The following is a 26211-nucleotide window of genomic DNA, read 5'->3' as shown; positions in this document are numbered from 1 at the left end:
AATTTAGATTATTCTGAAATTGTGGGGTTATGGGTCTTCTAAAAATGATGAATCATATATGTTTACTTTTTATCCATTTCCCTTTTTATTAAATCAACAACTTCTTTAAAGAGACCAAATGTTCCATAATTCACAGCAGGGAGAATATTACTGTTAAAGTTAGGTTTGTTGAAATATCTTTAAAATTGGGTCCCTAATATAAGAACTCACATAACATTAATAGCAGAATTCCTTAAAAATCTTGTTGTCTTCAGAGATTTTTTCCATGTATCTCAGAACATAGAGATGACAACCAACATTGTTCTTCTACTATAATCATAGATAAGAACAGACTGTTATAGAAACACTGGCAAATCTGCTTCATTTCACATCTATTTGTTGTCTTTCCAGTTTAATCTACAACTGCTTTCATAATGATCTGATTTAGCTTGGTCTCACACCAAACTCTTGGCAGGCTCATTTCCCATCACTAGCTTTTCACTGTTTTGTGAAGTGATTTTACTCATAACATCCTGATACTTCATGCTGCTTTTGGGTGCATGTACAGACAGATCCTTTGATAGCTTTTTAAGAAAATACTGTGCTTGATACTTTCATTTAACTGCCAGTTATTTGTGTTTTCTGATTTCACTATCTATTTTCTCTTCACTAAATAAAGATCACACATTCAAATAATCATCATTGCAAAAGCAGAACTGGGGGCCATTCTGTATTTTACCTATTATCTACATTACTAGAGAAAATTTCTATCAACCTTTTTGTGAAGAATCTCTTGATACTTGATGTTGAGTAGCAAACACGGTCTGTCTATAACTAAGTTTTCTAGCAGGGTAGAACCTGCTGGAATATGTACTATCCTGACCATACTATGAGAACTGTGGCTGACCTCAACATGAATATGAGGCACTGAAGCAGAAATTTTGGAGAAGATCTAAATCTGTAACTCAAAAATCATATTCAAGAAATTATTACAATTCAATTCAATTTAAGATCATCACTGTCTACCCTAGAATTCCGTTTCTGTGCTTTATTCCATTAACAATTCTGCTATTGTCTGTAGATCTGAAAGCAAAAGGCAACTTCTTTTTTACAAGGGGCATTCTCAGAAGGTAAACTCACACTGAGAGATAACAGATTAAGGTAGAGAGAGTACTGATCATGAAGTCAGAAATAACTGGGTCCAAATTCTGCCTCTGATATTTACTATCTGCATCACCAACCTCTAAAGCTGTAAGTGACAGAAGTGTGGAAGGAGTTCACACAAACAACAAAATTGAAGGTCCATCACACTTTGACATAAAGCCATATAAGCAATGAGGAATTGTACATGTAAGAATTAAAAGATCACTTTAAAAAAAAGAGAAAATTATAGAATATTTAATGCTTTAAATTCTATAAATCTTAATTGTGCTTGTTATGCAATAGGAGAAATAGGAAACATATGTTAATTCAATTCTTGATTCATTCAACATGGATTTATTATCTGCCTATTATGTGCCAAGAACTCTGCTAGGTTCTGAAGTTTTAAAGAAAAATAAATTTAAAAAGAATGTCATTGCACTCAAGAAGCTTATAACTAGGGACAAATGGCAAGACAAGTAAATGTGAAATCTGTGCTAAGTAAAAATGAGATAGTTTAAGGAGGAAAGGTGCTAACACCTGAGGGCATCAGGAAAGAGGTTTTTTTTTCAGAAGGGGACCTGAGCTGGGTTCTCAAGGAAAGCAGGGACTTCAAAGTCTGGAAATGAAAAGGAAAGTCAAGAGGTTAAGTGATTTATACTATTACACAGGTATCTGAACTCAGGTCTCCCAAATCCATATCCAGTTTCCTTTCCACTGTTCTATAGTGGATCCCATTTGTCTTCATTAATTTTAATATAATAATATTTTATAATATAATTTATAAAAGATCTTTAAAATAACTCTATGGAGGAGGTTGGAGCAGATATTATTTTTGTTTTATGGACAAACTAGTCAGGATACTTTTTTCTCATCTCTCCCTCTTAACATTCCTGGTTTTACTTATGATTTAACCCAGTTGCCACCTCTGAATCCTATCTTTGTTCCTTCAGCTGTGGATACTCTTTCTCCCTCCCATAATTCCCCGGGGTTCCCCCAGAGGGATGGCTGGTTTCACTTCTTCCTTGGTACCTTTCATCCTTAGCACAATGTCTGGCCCATAAAGCAGGATATGTATTTGAATGCTGTTACCCCATACACTAAGAATATCAAAGGCTACCACTCTTGTGAAAAATAGCAGGATCTTGCAAGTGTAGGTTTTTTAGATGTTTTCATTCAGCACAATCTCTCATCTACAAATCATAAAGCCACAAAAGTAGGGGTTGATGCTACAGCATAAATAAAGCCTTCTTATGTTTATCTGGATTTTCTTAAGGGTGTCTGGAAGGTCCAATGAAACTGTGAATAGAAAGTACTTTGTAATGTACTAGAGAAGTATCAGCTGTGATTATTATTTCTGAAAGTAGGATTCTAACTGGTTTGTATGGAAATTATTTTTAACACATCTATGGATTCACTTTTCTGTACCTTCACATGACTGCTATACTTTGAGCATCTCTGGTTCTACCACAGATGGACAGAGTTTTGCCCACAAGGATCTTACCCAGATAACTTGGCAGGTGTCCTTTGAAAGTTTCTGTGGCTGAAACGTTAATTACTTTTCAGTCAATCTAGTGATGAGGCTCTCAAAACATAGGTAAGCTGGAGTTCTAGTGGAACTCAAATAGTCCATCCCTAGGAATATGTCCTTTGGGAAGCTTTTCGAGCTTACTGAAATCTGCAAGAAAACGATCCCCAGCACAATCCCTAAAAAGTCCAGGCTCATTCTCATGTCACAAAAGTCCTTCAGAGTAGGACACTAGAATGGCACAGTCTTTGAAAGTCTATGATTGTTCTCATGTCACAAAAATAGGATTTTAATGAACATGCTTCACATATTCTTGTAGATGAAAAAACTTTTCCATTGTGTTTACACACACATAAACATATATGTATATACGTGTATGTGCACACTTGTACAGTGGAAAAGTCAAATTATTTTTCAAGGACAAGTTAGCAGCTAAACTTAGAATTTCTGAGTTTCTGCTTTCAAGCCTAGTTCTTATTCTGTCACTAATTAAATATCTGACCTTGAGAAAATCAATCTCTGAGTCTGTTTCTTTATCTATAAAATCAAGGAAATGAAGTACATAAATTCTAAGGTCCCTTACACTTCTAACATTTTACATTTTTATCATTTAAAATTAAGTAAAAAGAACTGATTAATCACTGACGATATTCAAAACAGTGTGCTAGGTCCTGGGGATAGACACAAAGATGAAATAAAGATATGGTCTCCTCAGGGTCCAAGGATTATTTTCTACCTATAAAATACTGTGTTTTTCTTATGGGGCCAATATTTGACTCTTAGTTATGTTTGTTTCTGAGATGGAAGAGAGAATAATATATAATTTGTTGAAGAATGATAGAAAGGACCTGAGTAGGTTAGGGTCAGTGGGAACAGAGTAGGAAGAGAGAAAACTACTCAAAACTGAGGCTGACAATGCAGACACTTTTAAGTAAACACTTCTTAGGAAATATATCATGGAATAGCTGATACCCACGTTGCCCACAAGACTTACTTATCTAAAAATAATCTTCATGTTAAGCAAGAAGCATGAGGCATAGAAATTAAAAAATTAAAGGTGTAGTTCATTATTTTTTGTGGGTAAGTCACAATCATCCCAATTGTGTGCAGTATGATCTTATTAAATTATGTCAAAAAACTGCTAAAATATCTCTACATTTTAATGATCTGGTTGAAATTAAAATTAAGTTTAGTTCCCTAAATGATGAGTAATTCTAAGGTAGAGGCAGCCAATCTCAAGTTCCATTTATAAACAACCCAAATATACCTTCTCAAGTTCTTTAGTTCTTTGGGAAACTTAAGACGCAACGATAAAAAGAAACTATAATACAGTTTGGTTGGCTACATTTCTGACTCTGGCAAATGGCAACAGTAAGTGATGTGTTTCAGAGTTCCTACCAAAAATCTTCACTCTCCACTGGCATTAAATAACTACAGCAGAGGTATTTTTTGGCTTGGAAAACTTTCATCATGGGACACAGCTGGGAAACAACTTTGGCTTCAAAAAGGAAGACTATAATAAAGCGCCTCCTAGCTAGATTCTGGTAAAGGAGGTTTATGATGGGGAACAGCAGAAGAGATGAAATGTTTCAATAACGCCCTTAGGCTGATTTAGTTAGCATTCACAAAGTGAAATAACCTATACATCACATACCCTTTGTTAGCTGGTCGTTTAGAATAGAGGTGTGAGTCACCAGATTTTATTTTAGGAGCTGGGCAATGCAATGTTACTTTCCCCAAAATATTAAAATGCAGAAATCTGAAAACTAAGGAAGGCTATGTCATATCTGATACTGGATGCTTATCAACTCCAGGAATGGATCAAGAATTGCCTCTGCTCTTGTCATTCCACGTTCCACAGCTTGGTAGGTACCAATGATAAATCACTTCATGTAAAATCTATTATTAAACTAATCAGAAAACTACAGTGATAGAAAAAAAATTGGGAGCTTACCAAACAAAAATAAAGCTGACATCAGAGAGGGAGAAGCAGAATTAGATCCTGCATGATTTCAGGAACAAATAGATCCCTCTGGGAGTTTGAGGGATTAATATATTTTTTCTCCTCCCCTCTCAGACACTGTTTGGAATTAATGAGGATACCTGCAACAATGCTGGCAAGCTGCTGGGTTCTGGTGATAGGGTAGATCCTGCGTGCCTGAACGATTGCTGAGGCGATTTTCTTGGCACTCTTCTCTTCCCCGTATGTTCTCAGGATCAATGCAAGTGCCTGTTGATCTAAGGCGTTCACAACATCAGCGGCAGTGGGCATGTCAGGGTACCTACGCACAAGAAGAGCCAATTAGTTTATTGACGTCAGCCTCCATTGACGAGAGGTGAAGCTTTAGGGTTATGAGACACAGAGGACTTTAGAGGTTTTAAAATAAGAGATTAGAATTTTGTAAAATATAGGAGGAATGTTCCCTTTACCACCATATCTATTTATAATATTAACAAGTATATAAAAACAATTAAAACAATCTTAATATGTGTAAGAAAATTGTTTTAAAAGGGCTTCTTTAGCCTAAAACAGTGGGAAATATTTAGTATCTTTCTAATTCTATATCATATCTATGTTGTCAGTCATTCTGAATAATGTTTTCAGTTAGGCAGGTAGAGGACCTGCCAGGAACATCAGAATCTAGAGATAAATAACATGGCAATATTGAGGATGAGAAAATGCATTTGCTACTTTATAAGAGGGACTGAATACAAATTCTGAAAAGGCCTGAAAAAAGATGCAATTGGTCAGTTTCGGGCATGAGAACATCTTGAGGAGTCACAATGACAATGATGTCATTTTCTGACAAGGAATATTAAGAACTAAAAATAGTTAAACAAAACTGAAATGCTAACTCCATCATCAAGTATTTATTGAGTACCTATTATGTATATTCTGGATAATAATATATTAGTCACTGGAAATACAAAGACAAAAACTATACTTCCTCCTCTCAAGGGACTTCCATTTTATTGAAGGAAACAACATATATGAATGGATGGATATATATTCACATCCTATATACATATATACACATGTTATTGTTGTTGTTGTGTGTGTGTGTGTGTGTGTATATATACATATACACATACATATAAAGTATATACATACACACATTACATATATATATATGGAAATATACACACACAAACACACATATAACATAGAGAAAATAGTCAAAAAAATAAAGGAATTGATTCAACTAATAAAATCAAGATGCAGCCAACCAGTAGTTCTCAGCATGCACGGACCTTTAAAATGCAGGAAAAAAGGAGAAATACCATTTTTTGGTTAAAATTAAGGAGAAATTAGTATAGTTGAGGGGGAAAGGAACATCAGTATTTCAGAATATCTTAATTAACATGCTATTTAAAGAGCCATGAAACCCTGAGGGCAACTGAGACCTGACTTGGTTTTTTACTGGGATAGATTAGTTAATATGGCATTTATCACATGTTACTACTTTCATAGGTACTGGGAATATACAAAGAAAAATCCCTTCCTCAAAGAATTTACTTTCTCCTGAGGGGGAAACAACATATACACAGATAAGAAAATATAAAATATTTACAAAGTAAATTACAGAAGCTAGCTATGATAATGAAGCTATTAGGGAAGATAAAGTCAATATTATTACTTTGAAGTTAGCAGAGCCCTTCATATACATTCTCTCATTGGCACTTCACAGTAAGTGAAGAGAGAGTTGTTGTAACTATCCCCACTTTACAGACAAGGTAACTGAGGCTTAGAATGGTTATGTGCTTTCTCAGGATCATTCATATAGTAAACACAGGAAGCAGGAGTCAAATCCAAGTCTTCTTATCTTTAAGTCCAGAGGTCTGTCTATCTGACTTGAACTTGGGGTTTTCAAGAGACAGAGTTGATGAAGGAGAGCATTGCAGATATGAGAGGCAGTAGGGATAATGGCACAAAGGGTGTAATGAAATGCCATGTATAGAAAAGAAGGAAAGCCAGTTTGGAAGACAGTAGGATGATGGGGAGTAATGTGAAAGCAAATTGGAAAGATAACAGCAAGATTGCGAAGGATTTCCAATGTCAAAAAGGATTCTGTCTTCTGTAAAAATCGATGTAAATGCTGCTAAAGCTTAGTTCACAGTGAAATGACAAGGGCAGACAATTGTCGGGGGGTAGGGGAGATGGAATTGAGAGAGGAGAAGTTGGAAGGAGGCTACTAGAACAGTCTAGGATAGAAGTAATGATAATCTAAATTTGTTTCATGAATGTGTGAATAGCAAACAATGTGGTAGGTCCGAATGAATACAAGTTGTTAATCAACTTGACATAGCAGTTGAAGAGTTGAGGTTACTTCTAGGTTAAAAACCCAGCTCACCAGAAGGTGACAAAAATAGGATGAAAAGGAATGGGTTTAGTGGGAAGAATGATGGCATCTATTTTGGCCACACTGAATTTGAAATCCCTATGGGACATTCAAATGGAAATACCCAGGAGGCAGCTGGTAAAGTTGGGAGGAAGATAATGACTGGATGTGGAGATCTGATAGTCATTTGGTTACAGATTATAACTGATTCCCATGGAAGCTGACGACCTCATCAAGAATGAGAAAAGAAGGGGTTTCTAGACAGAGTCCATCCATAGGATACAAGACATGAACAATGGTCCAGTGAAGGGTGCTGAGTAGAAACAATGACTAGATATGTAGGAGAATTATCTATGTGGTCTTATAGAACAACATTATAAATAATCGGGTAGGAGAATTTATCCAAAAGTTGTGATTTGTTTTCAACATTATAGAATGTTTTAGAGAATTCAAGAATGAAGGGCTCAAATAGGACATTGGATTTAGCAATTAAGACTTAATAGAGAATCTTGTAGAAAGTACTTTCAGTTGAGTGGTGGAGTCAGAAGCCATGTTGCAAGGGGGTGAGAAATGGATGAGATTTGAGAGAATGGAGGGAACCTACACAGAGAGCTTTTCTAAGAGTTTGCCTACTGTTTACTATAGTGTTAAAGTAGGACTTCTTACAGATGATCCAAAATCTTATCTGTGTGATTTTTTTTTTCCTTCTTAGAACTTTCCCTTCTAATGTATTGAAATCCTATTTATACATGTTCTTCATCTTGCCTGCTTCAAAGAATCATAGGAATGCACATCATGAGCCACCATATTCCTTTGTTTACACATTACTTTTTCATTTGAAGTTGATGGTCGCTAAAGATAACCAAGATTTAAATTTGGTTTATTGTTGAAGGTCTGAAGCTTCTTCTTGCACAACAATTGAAAAAAAGAAATTTGCTGGGCATCACTTAGTGATTGCTGCCCAACAACCTCAATTTTCAAACATGAGAAGATATTGGTGATTTTCCATTAATCACTCAAGGTATTGTTCTTCCTCCTTATATTCCCTGACAATTTGTCATATCTCCAGTCCTACATCACTAAGTTCCTTTTGGATATTCCGAAATGGATGTTTCAAAGACACCTAAAATTCAACACATTCAAATTAGAACTTACTATTTTTTTCACCAATGGGATAGATTAGTTAATTTGTACTTACTTTAAATTAGTTAATTTGTACATAGCTTACTATGTACCAGACACTTTCATAGGTACTGGGAATATACAAAGAAAAATCCCTTCTTGGTAAACACTCTTTTCATGAGAATGTTTATGCACATTCATGAAAAATAACAAAATGTCCCATTTAATTACCATAAGAAAATGATCTATAACATTCAAAAGTAAAAATTTGGCTTTCAGGACATGACATTCTCTTCCTCTTAGCTGTTGGTTTATTCTCAATCTCCTTTGGGAAGTATCTTTCAGTGTCCTCTGCTGCCTGGACATGTCTGCTCTGGGATGCCTTTTTTCCTCCCTTTACACTTTCTCAATGATCTCATAAGCTATCATTATTCACTGACTTCCAAATCTCCATATTAAGCCCTAGTCTCTCTCCTGAGCTGCAGGCACCTATCACTAATTGGCTCCTAGACACATCCATCTAGATATCTCAAACATTTCAAATTTTAATATTTCCAAAGCAGAACTGATCTTATTAAATCACTTTCTTTCCTCATACTCCTAATGTCGTGTTCCTTTTTGTCTCCCAGCCTCAAAACCCTGTAGCTGCCCCTCCCTCAGCTTCCTTACAGGAACTTGTCCAGTCTTGCTCTTGCTCACTGCCTTCCTCATTGCTCCTCACTGGAGGCAGGCCCTCATGACCTCTTGCCTAGACCACAGTCATTGCATCGATCAGACTTCCCACAGCTTTGTTTGTGCAGCACTGACCTTAGTGTACAAATTATCCTCCAGCTTCTGCATTGGTCCCTTGGGGCCCCCACTCTCCAGTGCCTCCTCCCCGTAGCTTACAAGAGAAGCTGAGTAGTTCCTTAGGGCACACGTCCAATCTGTGACTGAGGATCAGAGTGGGAGTCTCTGCTTTGGGACTTAAGGCCTGGGTGACCTTGGAGAAAGTCCTGGGAGGAGCCTCAATGTAAAAGAAAGCAGCAGAGCTAGAGCCCCATCCCCACAAAATACGCCTTACTTCTCAAGAGGCCTTAGGCCGCTCCATTACTTTGAAAGCACAGCACAGCTGGATGAGTTTGAGCAAGTCATTTCGGCCCTCTTTGACTAAATTCGCTGGAGAAGGAAATGGCAGGAAAACCCCAGGGAGGTCTGTGGGGCCCCAGAGAATCCGACACAACTGAATGCCTGGAAGACCACATCTGGTGCAGGGGCAGAGGGTTAGGCTGAGTCGGGAAGAGCCAACTTCCAACACCGCCATGGACAGGTGGCTTCACTTCTGATTTCCAAAACTATAAAACAGAGCTGTTGTGAGGGCTAAACCAGGTAATGTTTGTAAAGGTCTTCATATAATGCTGGGCACAGAGTGGGCAATTAATCAATGCTAACTGACTCCCCTTCTTCTAGGATACAGTGTGAACTCCTGGATTGGACTGAAAGGTTGCTGCTCCCACCATGTTTCGGGATATCTACAATCACTTTCTGCTTCCTAGTCCCATGGCTTCCTTGTTCTTCTCTGGCTCTGTGACCACCCTCCTGGCTTTCCTTGGGGCTCTTCCTCTAGGCTCCTCTCCTGTGCTACTTCCTATGGAGAGCCTTTCCTCTTCTCCCCAGGGCTTAGTGCTTGCCCACTTCTCAAAATGTCTCCTCTCTTTGTTTATTGTACAAACCTCCCAGTAGTAGAGCCATTCTCTAAGAGTTACATTGGAAACAAAGTAAGATTAACATTTTGTTGAGCTCAACCTTGTTCAATTTCGTCTCAGAAAACTACTTTTTTTTTTTTTTTTTAATTTAATAGCCTTTTATTTACAGGTTATATGCATGGTAACTTAACAGCATTAACAATTGCCAAACCTCTTGTTCCAATTTTTCACCTCTTACCCCCCCACCCCCTCCCCCAGATGGCAGGATGACCAGTAGATGTTAAATATATTAAAATATAAATTAGATACACAATAAGTATACATGACCAAAACATTATTTTGCTGTACAAAAAGAATCAGGCTCTGAATTATTGTACAATTAGCTTGTGAAGGAAATCAAAAATGCTGGTGGGCATAAATATAGGGATTGGGAATTCAATGTAATGGTTTTTAGTCATCTCCCAGAATTCTTTCTCTGGGCGTGGCTGGTTCAGTTCATTACTGCTCTACTGGAAATGATTTGGTTGATCTCCTTGCTGAGGATGGCCAGGTCCATCAGAACTGGTCATCATATAGTATTGTTGTTGAAGTATATAATGATCTCCTGGTCCTGCTCATTTCACTCAGCATCAGTTCGTGTAAGTCTCTCCAGGCCTTTCAGAAAACTACTAATCGGAAATGTGAAACTAGAGATTTTTATTGATTGGAAACTTCATTTTGGCTATTATAGCTATAATGATAAAGGTAGGAAAGTCAATCCCTTCCTGAGTTTGTGACAGTAGTGAGAAGTGACTTTTTTTTTATTTAAAAATTTAAGAATATTCATTTTAGAAAATGATTACTTTAAATATAAAGACCAAAATACACAGAAAGACAGAAATCTACAATGGTAAACACCCCTTCCCTGCCAAAAAAAGACCCCAAAACCTAAAGTTGATTTATTATATATGTGTAGGTTTAGGTATGGGTGAGTGATGGGAATTCTGCAGTCGAAAAAGGAAATTAAATTCAGAGTGTTGTTGAGAAATTGATTTCTTGTGAGAAGAAGTGTTTTATCAATACTCACCTGCCACCATCCATCCTCATGTCCAAGGGGCCGTCTTTTCGAAAGGAAAAACCTCTTTCAGGAGTATCAAGTTGCATAGAGGAACACCCAAGATCCAGAAGAACTCCATCAACAGTCCCGGGCTGTACTCCAGCTTTAATTAACATGGCCTCAGCTTGGCTAAACTGGCCTAGCAAAGCTCGAATCTGTTTTCTGGAAACAAAACATACACAGAGAGAAATAATTTTGTTAATATTAATGCATTTCCTTTGTTGGCATCATCAATGGATAGAAACTCATCCAAATAAGTATCATAGAACCTAAGGGCGTTTGAGGTACACTAATCCAACTCTACAGATGGATCAATACTTATTAGGTAATATTATCCAGCAAATATTAACATACCCTACTAAATGATCAACTATAACAAGTAGAACAAAATCTAAACATAGTAATAGAAAAATGTCCAATCTGCAAAAAATTATCTTAATCTCTTTGCCTATCTTAAACTTTATGCATATATATCAATTTTTTGAGTGTTCCCTTGTTAATTGATAATAAAATAATTGTGTATAAAAACTAATTAAGGATTAGTCAAGAAAGAAACAAGTTAATACATCTTTAATATCTTCCCATACTAGCCATATCTTAAAGATTAAGAGGGTAACTCCCAGAAAACATGGCAAAACACCAATTAAAAAAAAGGGAAGTTACATTTAAGTTTGAAAGAATTTGTATACTATGTTAAGACAAATTTAATACAAAAAAGGTCATTTTGACTTTTCTATTTTTACCATGATAAAAAAATAAAGACTATATCATCAAAAACAACCCCACTGGGACTAATAAATTATTACTCAGAAGCCAAAAAAAGCTGTTATGTTTATTATTTGTAGCTTTTTTCCTTATATTTTTCTTGCCCTCTAAATAGCTAAAATAAGTATTCTGTACATTCCCACTTGTAGAACTTTATCTGTGAACCAAATTGCATGTCAATGTCAATCTATTTTTAACTTAAATGAACAAGTAAATAAAATTAATTTTAATAGACATTTCAAGTGAATGTTTTAACATGTAATTGTACATTTAATGTACATTTATACTTTAGATAATAGTTTTACAGGAGTATGCATCATATCAAATGATTTGTAGTTTAAGGTCGTTAACTCACTCAATCACTTATTCACTCACATAGTTCATAAATATGACAAAAGCTTAATACACCAAATATACAAAATAACATTCAAGATAATATATAGATGAATTGGCACAAATTCATTCTCACTACTAGAAAACTATTTCAAAGCATAGGTATGACTGATGACATTGTTTTTATGTGAGGAAATCATAGTATCACCAGAATAATATTAGAAAGAGGCAAATTATAGCATCAATAAAAGCAGAAAACAGGTCACATCCCAAAGAAGAAGTAAAAAAGAGGATTGTGTAAGTAAATGATTAAGAGTAAATCTAACGACAAAGGTAAGACGCAGCTTGTAGAAAGCAATGGTGGTAGAGATAAGGAGTGGACAATATGAATGAGATGAGCTTGCCTCTAGGACTTCCTAAATCCTCTCTTTCCCTTCCACTCCTTGTTCATTAGATTAGCTGTAATGTTATGAAACAGAAAATCTACCCTGAGTAGGGATGGTGACTATTACATGAATTTTAAGAATGACTTTGAAAGGAGGAAGATAAAACAGAAGTACTGAAAAACTACCCTGTTATTATCCAGAAAATTTTAAAAATTATACATGGTGTATATATTGGATTTAAGATATATTTCTACCATGTTTAACATATATTGGACTACTTGCTATCTAGGGGAGGGCATGGGGGAAGGGAGGGAAAACTAGAATACAAGGTTTTGCAAGAGCTAATGTTAAAGAACTGTCCGTGCATATATTTTGAAAAATAAAAAGCTTTAATAAAAAAATAAAAATTATACATGGAATTTTTTGCAATTAATATTCAAGTTATATATTAGAGAGATTAATTTAGTTCACAAATCTACCAGCTCTTCATATTTACCTTTGTTAAATATAAGAAAATAGGTTAAAGTAAAGGAATTAAATGAAGACAATTAAACAATCAATAAACCTACAGAAATCACAATGTTTTTGGAATGGCATGAAAGAAAGGAATATTTCAGAGACAGGAAAAAATAAAGATGAAATGAAGTGTTTTCATTTTACTACTGAAGTCAGGCTTGACCAAGCATCATGCAAGGGTCTTCCTATACCCCATGTTCACAATGAACATTCAGTCTACCCACTCACTATGATATATTACGCTTGGGTGTTTAAGACATTTTCTGTTTTACTGATGCTTTTTATTTTCACACAACAGTAATTTTTCAATTCCTACTCCCTGCCCTCTTACAATGCCCTTCTATCAGCCCCCAGTCCTCCTTTGTAACAAAAAATAGTTAACACCAACCTACACATTAAACACATTTAGCTTCGTATATAAACTCCTATACACTTTAATTCCTTATTTCTGAACTTAGAGGAAAGAGATCTATTTTGTGTGTATTCTCCAGAACAAGTAGTTGCTACAATTAATTAAAGTTTGGTATTTTTCTGGTGGTGTTTTTATTCACATTACTGCAGTAGTTAGGTCAGCTTTTTTCCTTGTTCTACATTTCACTCTCTATCAGTTTATTTTATGCAAGTCTTTCTATGTTTCTCTGAATTCTTTATGTTTGTTGCTTTTTAAAAACAATAGTATTTCACGCCATTCCTAAACCACAATTTGTTTGGTCATTCACTAATCAAAAGACATATTTCTTTTCAGTTATTGCTATATTAGGGTACATTTTAGAAAATACTTTCTAATATCATACCCTATACCAAAATAATATTGAATGGGTTCATGATTTAGACATAAAGGATGATACTATAAGCAAATTAGGATAGCAAGGGATAGTTTACCTTTTAGTTCTTTGGGAAAAGGAGAAATTTATAACCAAACAAGAAATATAGAACATTATGAAATGTAAAAAAAGTTTGATTACATTAAATTAAAAAGGTTTTGAACAAACAAAACAAATGTATCCAAGATTAAAAAAGGTAAGCAGAAAGTTAGAAAATAATTTTTATAAAGTTTCTGACAAAAGCCTAATTTCTAAGATATATAGAGAACTGAGTCAAATTTTTATTTTTATTTAAAAATTTTTATTATAGTTTTTTTATTTACAAAACATATGCGTACGTAATTTTTCAACACTGACCCTTGCAAAACCTTCTGTTCTGAATTTTCCCCTCTTCCCCCCACTCCCTTCACTAAATGGCAAGTAGTCCAATACATGTTAAATATGTTAAAGTATAAGTTAAATCCAATATATATATACATATTTATACAGTTATCTTGCTGCACAAGAAATGTGGATCTAGAAAGAAAGAAAAAAAAACTGAGAAGGAAATAATAACAGAAAAAAAAAAAAAAAAAAAAGAAAATGCTATGTTGTAGTCCACACTCATTTCCCATAGTACTCTCTCTGGGTGTAGATTACTCTTCATTACTGAATAATTGGAACTGGTTTGAATCATCTCATTGTTGAAGAGAGTCACATCCATCAGAATTGATCATCATATAATCTTGTTGCCATGTACAATGATCTCCTGATTCTGCTCATTTTACTCAGCATCAATTCATGTAAGTCTCTCCAGGCATTTCTGAAATTATCTTCCTGATCTTTTCTTACAGAACAATAATATTCCATAACATTCATATATCACAACTTATTCAGCCATTCTCCAATTGATGGGCAACCACTCAGTTTCCAGTGTCTTGCCACTACAAGGAGGGCTGCCACAAACATTTCTGCACACGAGTCCCTTTCCCTTCTTTTCCCTGCAAATCTCTTTGGGATATAAGCCCAGTAGTAACACTGCTGGCTCAAAGGGTATGCACAGTTTGATAACTTTTTGATCCTGGATCTGAGAAGTCAAAGAATCTTAGAACTATCCAGCTTCACTTCCCTCATGATACAGATGAGGCTACTATAGTCCAGGGAAGGGTTAAGTTGTTGAATCCCTTGGTCAGCAGAGAAAGATTCCTCTCCAGGCCCTCTGACACTACATCTAGTGCCTTGTTCATTCCCTCTGCCTTAAACGGCTCTTTAAGAATGCCTTGCACTTAAAATTCATTATCAAGGACTGCACTTCCACCTTTTCTGGCCCTTTTCTTTGTTCCTGCAATAAATAAATATTTATCATTAACCTATTATCTGTAATCAACGGTGCTAGGTGTTGGGGACAGAGACCATATAGATTCTATTCAGGAAGAGACCCACAAGAAGCTTAAAATCTAAGAGGAATAATAAGACCCATGCATGGAAGTTAAGTACAACTTTTTGATTTTAAGTATAAAATCAAATATGATAACTTCATAAGAAAAATATAAAATGTATTAGACCACACAAAATAGAAATCATTCTTAGTTAGAGAAATCAGGGAAGACTTCATGGATGTGATCATATGGGAGCTAAGCTTTGAAAATGGGAAGATGTCTACAAGGAGAAGTGGGCAGGTAAAGGAGGGGGGAAGATCATTCTAGGAATAGAGAACAAAAAATCAGTTATGGGAAGAAGACAACAGAGGTGTTTAGAGGATGGTGATGAGTCCAATGCATATGATGGACTGTGGGGACCAAGCAAGGGGATTAATGTGAGATAAAGCTGGAAATGTGAAATGAAACTAGTGTGTCTTGCTAGGTAGTAACCACTTTAATTAGTAGCCACAAAAGGTTTTACTTTATTCAAGTCTTATATGGAAAAGTTTTTTTTTTTTTCCCCTTAAAAATCTTCTCCCCTTTCTCTTTTCATAAGTAATGCCACACTGATCTTGGAAAGTTTTCCAAGATCTCCACAGTATAGCACAGAATCCAAAAGAAGAACTATAGTACATTATGGAATGCAAAATGATAATTTTGATTGCATTAAGTTTAAAAGTTTTTGTAGAAACAAAATCGATACACACAAGATTAGAAGGGAAGCAATAAATTGGAGAAAAAATATTTACATCCAAGGGTTCTGAAAAAGGCCGTATTTCTAAAACATATAGAAAACTGACGCAAATTTATAAGACTACAAGCCATTCCCCAATTGATAAGTGGTCAAAGGATATAAACAGACAATTTTCAGATGAAGAAATTTAAACCATTTCTAGTCATATGAAAAAATGCTCTAAATCACTGTTGATCAGAGAAATGCAAATTAAAACAACTCTGAAGTATCACTACACACTTCTCATATTGGCTAAAATGACAGGAAAAGATAATAGTGAATGTTGAAAGCAAATTGTTAGGGGGGATGTTGGTGGGAAAACTGGCACACCAATACATTGTTGGTGGAGTTGTGAACTGATTCAACATTTTAGAGAGTGATTTGGAACTATGCCCAAAGGATTATCAAACTGTGCATACCCTTTGATCCAGGGTTTCCCTACTGGACCTGTATCCCAAAGTGATCATAAAAAAGGGGAAAAGAATCATGTATGCAAGAATGTTTGTAGCAGTCCTTTTTGTAGTGGCAAGAAACTGGAAAATGAGTAGCTGCCCATCAATTGGGGAATGGCTGAATAATTTATGGTATATGAATGTTATGGAATATTTTTGTTCTATAAAAAATGATGAGCAGGTTAATTTTATAGAAGTCTGGAGAGATCTGAATGAACTGACACTAAGTGAAGGTGAGTAGAATCAAGAAAACATTGTACACAGCAACAGCAAGATTATATGATGATGCTCAACTCTGATGGACATAGTTCTTTTCAACAGGAAGGTGATTCTGGACAGTTCCAATGGACTTTTGATGGAAAGAACCTATCTACACCCAGAGAAAGGACACTGGGGACTGAGGGTGGATCATAACATAGCATTTCTTTCTTTCTTTCTTTCTTTCTTTTTTTCTTTTTTTTTTTTTTTTTTTACTGTTTTTTGCTTGCTTTTTGTTTTCTTTCTCATTTTTTTCTTTTGATCTAATTTTTCTTGTGCAACATGATAATTATGAGAATATGTGTAGAAGAATTGCACATGTTTAACCTATTAGATTACTTGCTGTCTAGGGGAGTGGAATAGGGATTAGGGAAGGAAAAAAATTTGGAACACAAAAGTTTTGCAAAGGTGAATGCTGAAAATTATCTATGCCCATGTTTTGAAAATAAAAAGCTTTAATCAAAAAAAGTCCAAAACATTCTTTGATCAAAAAAAAAAAAAAAAAAGTACATACTTGGGGAATTTTTGTAAACTTAGGACTTAATTATAAAAATCATGGCCTTAAAACCCTTTCATGTACACTAAGTATGTTCCAAATGTTGCAAGTGATAATATGTTCCTGATTGCCAGATAATTCCACATTGAAAATGAGAGTGAGAAAACAATATTTTTTGTTTTGTTTCTTTAAGAAAAACTTAGTAAAACTTGGCTTGATGCATCTGTTGTATGGTATTAGGATAAACTTGTTTTCTCCATAGTTTTCCTGGGGTATATAAAGAGGGTAGCTATTTAAGAATGAAACCTACATTTAATAATTGCTTCCTTGCAGAGCTGTGCAGTGAGCTGTGAGTAGGAATTTTGAAGAGAATGAAGCATTTAGAATTAACAGAACATACAGGGAAACAGATCCCTCAGCAACTGTATTAATTCTTTCTCAGAGGGGAATGTTCTCTTCACAGTTTCTCAGAAGCCTCAGGGCAACAGGCATACCTTTGCAAGGGGGAATGAATGTGGAGCAAGAAGAGTCAAGTATATCTCTCAGGACCTCATTCTCTCCTTCCGGGAGGTGGGTGGAGTAAGTGGGGATTTTAGGAGCTGCATTCGGAAATTGACTATTTTAGACACATATAATTTTATTTAGCGAAGTTTAAAGACTCAAGGAAAAAAATTTTAAAACTCATATGAAAAAGTGAATTAAGAAAATGTTAAAGTTTATAGAAACCTTACATTACCATTTAATCTGATCCTCTAATTTTTACAAAATGTCTTTAGTTTTACACATGAGAAAACAGACACCCAGAGAAGTTATCTCAATGGTAGAGAGAAGAGAGAATCTGTCTAAAGCTCTATCCATTATCCCCCTATGAATGCTCTATACCTAGTTTCCTATTAATGCAATGACTGAAGCAATGACTAATAACAAGTATCAATGCCAAGTATTGATAGATTTCTATAGATGGAGAAATTCTTTAAATGTTCCTGTTTTTCTGACAGCATCAAGCCCCAAGATTCAGAGACTTCCACTAAATACTCAAAAACAACTGGCCCATCCATCCAAACAAGAAAGACTAAATAAATTCAGAATATTTCCCATATTTCAATGTGAATTTTTATGAAGAGCAGAAATATTCAATCTTTTTTCATGTCATGGATCGCTTTGGCAGTCTGGTGAAGTCTATGGACCTCTTCAGAAAAAAAAAAAAAAGCACAATTGAAGGAAATTTTAAATTTTAGTTAGAGGTTAATGAAAAGAAAAAGGTAATTTTCCTATCTAAATTTACAGATACACTGAAATCTATCCATGGATTCCTATAGGGTCCATTTATCCCAAATTAGGAAACACATTTTTCAAGCATGGCTGAGATTATGAATTTCTGGGATAGCCAGTGCAGATGGCCAATGATCTAGGCCCAGAACTGAAAAGGTGGAGAGTTCCCTGAGTTAGCTTTGGGGACACTGTTAAACCCTATCACTGATTTAAAGCTTATGAAAGCAAAGGCCAGTCTTTTCAATATAACATTTTAATCAGTGCTACCATTTAGCAGCAAGTCACAGAACACTACTGTCTCCAAAGAGCTAAAAATGAATATCACACAGAGGGCAATGGAAAGGTAGTCACAATGGGTGTGAGCAGGTAGCAATATATAATCCACATGGAACAGCAAAGAGAAGCAATAAAACATGTCTTCAAGAAATTATGACAGGAAGAAAAGAAGGGCTGATTACATGATAAAGAACTACAGGTGGACAGCCATAGTGCTTCATGAGAGCCCTTTTGATGTTAGGAAAAAGCAAGGAGGGCCTGCAGCATATTTGATGGATTCCCTGAGGCAAACTTACAGAAGAACATGGCCACAAGTTACTGAGGACAGGTGACAAGGATAGAAGTGATCTGTATCATTGAAGACAACAACTTGAATTAATGAGAACACGACTCCATTTGAATGTTTGAGTACCTACAGATCTCATTCATAAATCCTAATACTAAATTAATACAATGCTAACCTCTTGGGACTTTTCTTACTACAAGCAACCACAGTAGTTATTTTTAATTTTATGTAATGATTGTAATTTGCTGATCTCTTCATTCTATGTAAGTGTCTGCTGAAAATTATCTAAGGAATAAATGCAGTCAAATATTCTTATTCTTGACATCTAAAAAACAAAGTGATCCTAAATTACCAAATATTGTGATAATGAAAAAACATTTCCCTTGGTTATAAGAATCTTCTTCACTATTAAAGAAAAAAAAATCTATATTATCTTTATCGAAGATTCTAACTTCTCCAAACTAGAACAATAATGTATCAATCAAAGTCAATGTAAAGGGTACAATTTTAAATTACATTAGATGCATTCATAATAGTCAAACCAAGACAGCAATAATGACTATAAATATAATTTACTCAAATTATCATCATTGTCATTTTTTTCCTCAGGAATATCTGTAAAAACATGAGTCTGTTACCCTACAAAAGAACCAGCTAAGAATAAACAAATTTAACACCAGTAGGTTGACCACTGAGCTATGTGCTCTTTAACCATGGTTATCTATGACAGTTGCAATTGTAAATGTTCTAAGTCTGACTTCCTGGCTTCCTTCTATTCTTTTTTTTTTCTTTAATAAAGATTTTTATTTACAAAACATATGCATGGGTAATTTTTTCAACATTGATCCTTGCAAAACCTTTTGTTCCAAATTTTCCCCTCCTTACTCCTACCCCCTTCCCTAGCTAGCAAGTAGATCAATACATGTTACATATGTTAAAATATATGTTAAATCCAATATATGTATATATATATTTATACAATTATCTTGCTGCACAAGAAAAATCAGATCAAGAAAGAAGAAAAACAAAAACTGAGAAAGAAAACAAAATGCAAGCAAATAACAACAGAGAGAGTGAGAATGCTATGTTGTGGTCCACAATATGCTCCCATAGTCTTCTCTCTGGGTGTAGATGGCTCTCTTCATCACTGCACAAGGGGAACTGGTTTGAATCATTTCAGTGAAGAGAGCCACGTCCGTTAGTATAATATTGATGTTGTCATGTACAATGATCTCTTGGTTCTGCTTGTTTCACTTAAAATCAATTCATGTAAGTCTATCCAAGGAATACAAAGAAAGGCAAAAACATTATCCCTGCCCTCGAGGAACTCACCGTCTAAAAGAGGAAATGATGTGTACTCAAACCATACCAACATCTTCCTGAAGCCAACTTGATCCTTCCTACCTAGTTTACTTCCTTTCCTAGTTTACAAGGGTAACTCCAATGTAAGGGCTCTGCTACTTGCTAGGAAGAATCAGGTGATTAAAATTCTATACAAAATTAATCTGATCAATATCAATGTTATCACTTCTAATATCCATTTCCCAGTTTTCACTACTGATACAACTTGTTTAGGATAGTTAACTCAATTTTATATAATAACTTTTTCTCATTATTATCTTTATTCCTTTTTATTAATTCTAATCTGTGCCCTCACAATCCATGGGTATGATTGAATACCAATGGGTGCTTCAGGAATAACTAAATAAGATCAATAATAAGACTTTTTGTACTTGTTAAAAGATAATCTATTCTGGTGCTAATGATGTTTATGTACATTTACCAATTCTTTTCTCAGTGAAAGTGTTTATGATATAAAGACTTGAGCCTTCTGTATTCTTTAAATCTTTAGTCTTCCCCATTTCTTTTTCTGGAAACATGCTTTCCAACATTTCTCATCCTCCTCATTATTTTTTATCTTTCAACTGAAGTCACAAACTATAACAATGTATGCTGACTTAGTATGGGGAACCATTTCCAGTTATTCTTAGAATTTTTTAACCTCTTCATTCTCAGCTACCTCTTGTTTCTCCGAGGAAGACTTATGACCATTCCTTCCATTCATCCATAACTTCTTTCTTTCTTATTCCAATGATAGCAAGGAAGTCAAGATTGATATGTTTTTAGTTTCCAAGTAGTATGTCTTCTCATTGATCACTAGGCAAGGACTTCATATCCACTATGACTGCAGAAGTGCACTATGCAGAACTGAGTATCATTCCATATTGTTGTTTCATGGATTCACATGGCAAAAAAAAAAAAAAAAAAAATTCCCCTTTAAAGTGGCCAGCTACTGGTGTCAAGCCACTCTGTGTTAGCTGGGCCATTCTTCACTCTATTGTCAGGGCCCTACTTTTGAAATTTTTCTAGCATGATAGAACCTGACAAAGACTTCATTATGCTAGTATAACCTTTAGAACCCTGGGTCATTTCGACATTATGAAGAGACATTAATGGAGGGAAAAAAAAGCTCAGCATGTATCTTTGGCTTATTGCTATAGTTAGGATTTTCTAGTACAATATTGAATAAAAATGGTGATAATAGACATTTTTGCTTTACCCCCCAATTTTATTGGAACGCTTGTAGTTTATCCCTATCACATAAAATGATTGTTGATAGTTTCAGATAGTTACTACTTAACATTTTATAGAAACTTCTATTTATTCCTATGTTTTCTTGAGTTTTTAAAAGGAATGAGTGCTGTATTTTGTCAACAGCTTTTTCTCCATCTAAAGAGACAATCACAGTTTTTCCTTGGTTTTGTTATTGATATGACCAATTATACTGATAGTTTTCCCAATATTGAACCAGTCTTTCATTTCTGGTATAAATCCCCCCAGTTATATTGTGTGATCTTTCTGATATATTACTGTAATTGCTTTGCTAATATTTTATTTTAAATTTTAGCATCAATATTTATTAGGGAAATTAGTCTAATAGTTTTCTTCCTGTTTTTGTTCTTCCTGGTTTAGGTATCAGCACTCTATTTGATGGTAAGAATTTAGTAGGATCTCTCTTAACCATTTTTTTCCAAATCATATATGTAGCATTGGAATTCATTGTTCTTCTTTTGTGAATCTATCAGGTCCTGAGGATTTTTCCTTAGGGAGTTTATTTATTACTTATACAATTTCTTTTTCTAAGACGGGGTTTTATGCATTTTATTTCTTCTTTTGTTAATCTGGGAAAATTACATTTTTGTAAATATTAGGTTGTTGGATTTATTGGCATATAATTGGGCAAAATCATTGGTATATTCACCTTCTTATTTTTTATACTGGTAATTTGGTTTTCTTCTTTTAAATCAGATTGTTTATTTATTTTGTTGGGGGTTCCCCCCAAAAATCCATCTCTTATTTTTATTTTTTAGTTCAATGGTTTTCTTAATTTCAATTTTACTCATCTTACCTTGGATTTCAGGATTTCCAATCTAGTGTTACTTGGAAACTTTTAATCTGTTCTTTTTTTCTAGGTTCATTTTTCTGTTAGTTTTTTTTTTTTTTTTTAGTTGTATGCCTAAGCCATCCCAAATGTTCATAATGACTATTTTGTCTGACCTGTGACAGAGCATTCTGAGCTTGTATTGGTCTAATCAGGCTCAACTGGACATAATATAACTCAATTCTAACAGTGATGTCATTTTAGTATTCTTCAAGAATGAAGAACAACAACCAACCAATCCAATCCATAGATCTGTTCTTTTTCTAATTAAATGAAGAAAACATTTAGATAATATAAATTTTAGGATGAATTCCAATACAGTTGTGATGGAAAGGTGAAACTGCATTCAGAGAGAGAACTATGGAGATTGAATGTGGATCAAAGCATAGTATATTCACCTTTTTGTTGTTATTTTTGCTTGCTTGTTTTTTTTTTTTTCATAAACATAGCTTTTTCCCTTTAAATCTGTTTTTTCTTATGTAGCATGACAAATATGGAAATATGTTTTGAAGAATTGCACATGTTTGTTTAACCTATATCAGATTTCTTGCTGTCTGGGGGGAGGGGGGGAGGTTGGGAAAGGGGAGAAAAATCTGGAACACAAAGTTTTGCAAAGGTGAATTCTGAAAACTAGCTTTGCATGTATTTGGAAAAATAAAATGCTATTAAAAATTAAAATTTAAAAAAAGTTTTAGTCTGAGTACTGTTTTGGTTGCATTCCACAAATTTTAGTATATTGTCTCACTGTTGTCTTTCTCTCTAATTAAATTATTTAACATTTCTATGATTTGTTGTTTGATATCCATTCTTTAGGATCAGATTATATAGTTTCCAATTATCCCTAATGCTTAGAGAAATAAATGCACCCCGGAATAGAATGATTCTTAATAACTGCTTATTGACTGATTGTTTGATCCATTCCAATTTTCTGGAAATTCATTACTTGTTTTAAGGTGTTGTCCTTAACACAAAAATTCTTCTTCTAAGTCTTTTCTCCAATGCTCTCATTTCTTTCCCTTATTTGCTAGTCCTTTCATTTAATTTGCAACATTATTTTTAACATTCTTAAACTCTTGCTTCCCAAGAATTTCAGATGACCTTGTGGCCAAACTCTTTATTATGAGCATTTTTCATTGATGATGTTGTTGCTGTTCTTAGTCTTCAGAAACCCAGAGGTCAAGAAGACAAAATTTACTCACTGATTTCTGTTCTAGATTGATGGAATAAATAAAGGATTCCTGTCTTCTCCTTGGATTTGTTTGGTCCTCATTCTATAAGATGTTCTTAGATCTTTTACAACATAAATATGTGGTAGAGATGGACTATACTGCTTCTTTCCATTCCACCATTGGCTGGTCTCTCCAATACCTTTCTTTTCTCAGGACTGGAATGCCTTATATCTCCAACTTTGCCTGGTAAACTGTTACTAACTCTTTTGAGCCCACCTCAAAAGGATTCCTTCCTTGATGTTCTTAACTGATAACCTTCTCCTATTAAACTCACAAAACACTGTGTGTTAAAATTCTTCAGTGGAATTTTAATGTAAGATTGACCACTACCGTTATCCATATTTATGCTTTCCATAAACCTAAGTTTCTCACTACAGGCTAATGAAGATAAAAGTAATATTCATAAATGTTTTGTTGACTGATTGTGACCTATCACTTGAATAGATTTTTCCTTTTTAATTGCCTATGAATCATATCTTGCAGTACAATCCCTCAAGTAGCACACAGCTCCAGAACTTTAAGTTAATTTGTGATTAAAAATCCCTCAAAGTTAGCTTTCCTCGGCTGCTAACAGGTACTCACCAATCAAAGCCATAAGTGATCTATTTATTTTTAGACTATCAGATGCAATTAAAAATTTGACAGAATCTCAAGAAAACACAACATTGCATAGATCCTGTACAAAGTGGAAGTCATTCCCCGTTTCTCCCCTCCCATTCTGGGAAGTTCAGGGAATTTCATTGCCATCCAAACCATTAAAGACTTTTCCCCTTGGCTAGAGAGACAGGATTAGAATAGCAAGTTTAGCTTAGTGAAGGAAAAACTCCTGAGACTACTGTGTGAGGAAAATGTAAGTGAAAAGGATAATTTATGTAGAAAGATGGCGAGTTTGATTTCAGAATTGCTGGATTTAAAGTACTACAAGTGAGGGTAGGTAAATGTTACCTTCCAAAGAGAGAAGCAACTTAAGTTATGAAGAATGGAGCTAATGAATAGAGCCAATATAGATTTGAAAAATATTGCATTTAAGTAGGCATGCTTTATCTTTTCCTAGCAAACTGCTGGTTTTACCTTTTCTATATGGCTAAAATATAATTACAAAATAATTACAGATTTTAAAATTACAGAAATTCCAAATTTAAAAAATAGCTGAAATATTTTTGGCTTCAGATAGAAATTTCTCTGAAAATATATAGTAACTTCCAAGTTACTTCCAAGTCTTTCAGTCTCTGTCTTTCTCTCTCCTTTTTCTCTTTTCAAAAATTCCTTGAGATAGAAAGTTCAAGCATTATTATTCTCCTTTCCAGAGGAAGACACCAATGTTCAGATAAGTGTCATAAGCTTTCTTACTGTGTGAAAACATTGTCTGCTCATTCATGCTCTGTAACGCTGTTACTGTCAATTGAAAAATTACTACCTTTGAGGTATGTGGAAGGGGAAACATGAAAACATGATACCTAACCTCTCACCTTTGGCAGAACAATAGGTCCTGGAAAAATGAACACTGAAGGAGAAAGTGACTTTCTTTTTCTCTTAACAGCTGGATTTTCTCGGACCAGATATAATCTCTTCCTAAAAATGGTGGAATGACTCCTTTCACTATCTCCCCACCCTTCCCTGCACACAAAACAAATGCCAAATTTGGCACAGAACTTGGAATGAACCACATGCTATTTTGCCTCTAAGCCTTAGGGTGTACAAAGGAATTAACACTATAGAGTTTAGGAAAAGGAGATGGAATTTGATTATAAGAGAAGCAGTGAGAAGGATGTCAGGAAGCAGACATGGAGGACTTCTATCCTCTTTAGGAGCTTCTGCCCTGGTGGCCAGAGCAGCAGATTGTAGATCTCTTTATTATTAGAGGTCTGCCAATATTGCCCTTCATTTTCTCTGGTTATATCAAGAGTCACAACTTTTGTAGTTTTTCTTTATGGGTCTTGCTTCTTCCTTTATCTGTGTCCCCTTTCCCCCTTCACTGTACCAAGCTAAAACTTAACCTCTAATTTATTCTATGTGAATTAATGTTTATGTATCTGTCTTTAGAATTATTTCCTCATTACCTACTCTAATTCCTTTAATCTCTTTTTTCTTCTCTAATTGACAAAGCTAGCATTTCTAATACAATATTGAATAATAATGGTGATAGTGGGCAACCTTGTTTCACCCCTTACAAAAACCTTCATGTTAAGAAGGCTAAACAAAATCTTCATATCTCTCCAGGCTACATTTATTCTACAGATATTCTCCACCATGCCCTGATTTGAGTACTTTCCCCTTCCTCTTGGAAGCTCTGTTTTACATATATATGTGTGTATGGATGGATGAATGTATATAACATCACAGAATTCTACAAAAGAATTAAGAGTTGTAACATTTGACCAAGAATGGACTATAAATAAAGTTTAATCCCAGTTTTTCCAGCTAAAATCTAGGGCCTTTCTCATACCATTATGTCCTGGTAATTCATGGTAAGAGCTCAATAAATGTTTATTGATGGTTTTAAAGGCAAAAAGATGTAGACCACGTAAGGCATATATAATAAAAATTTCTATGTATCAAGTTAGATCTTGGACCTGGAAAACAACTTACAGAGAATCTATTCCAAAGTCGCCATTTCCAAAATTACAAAAATGAAGTCAGATCAATGAATTGA

The 26211-nt window shown here is 34.7% G+C and overlaps 1 protein-coding gene across 2 annotated transcripts in view; it reads right to left on the bottom strand.

The window, feature by feature from the left end:
* The window catches only part of METTL15 (methyltransferase like 15), a 178391-nt gene that overhangs the window by 22233 nt on the left and 129947 nt on the right, over window positions 1-26211 (bottom strand). For both annotated transcript variants that reach the window (XM_031941811.1, XM_003773651.4), the window contains exons 4-5: window positions 10861-11052; window positions 4751-4929 (exon numbers count right to left, since the gene is read on the bottom strand). In XM_031941811.1, the coding sequence (XP_031797671.1) occupies window positions 4751-4929; window positions 10861-11052 (371 nt within the window). The remainder of the gene's footprint in view (window positions 1-4750; window positions 4930-10860; window positions 11053-26211) is intronic.

The sequence above is a fragment of the Sarcophilus harrisii genome, chromosome 6, assembly GCF_902635505.1.
Source record: "Sarcophilus harrisii chromosome 6, mSarHar1.11, whole genome shotgun sequence".
Classification (NCBI taxonomy): domain Eukaryota; kingdom Metazoa; phylum Chordata; class Mammalia; order Dasyuromorphia; family Dasyuridae; genus Sarcophilus; species Sarcophilus harrisii.
Note: the sequence above shows the minus strand (reverse complement) of the source record. Positions and strands in the feature narration are given on the sequence as shown.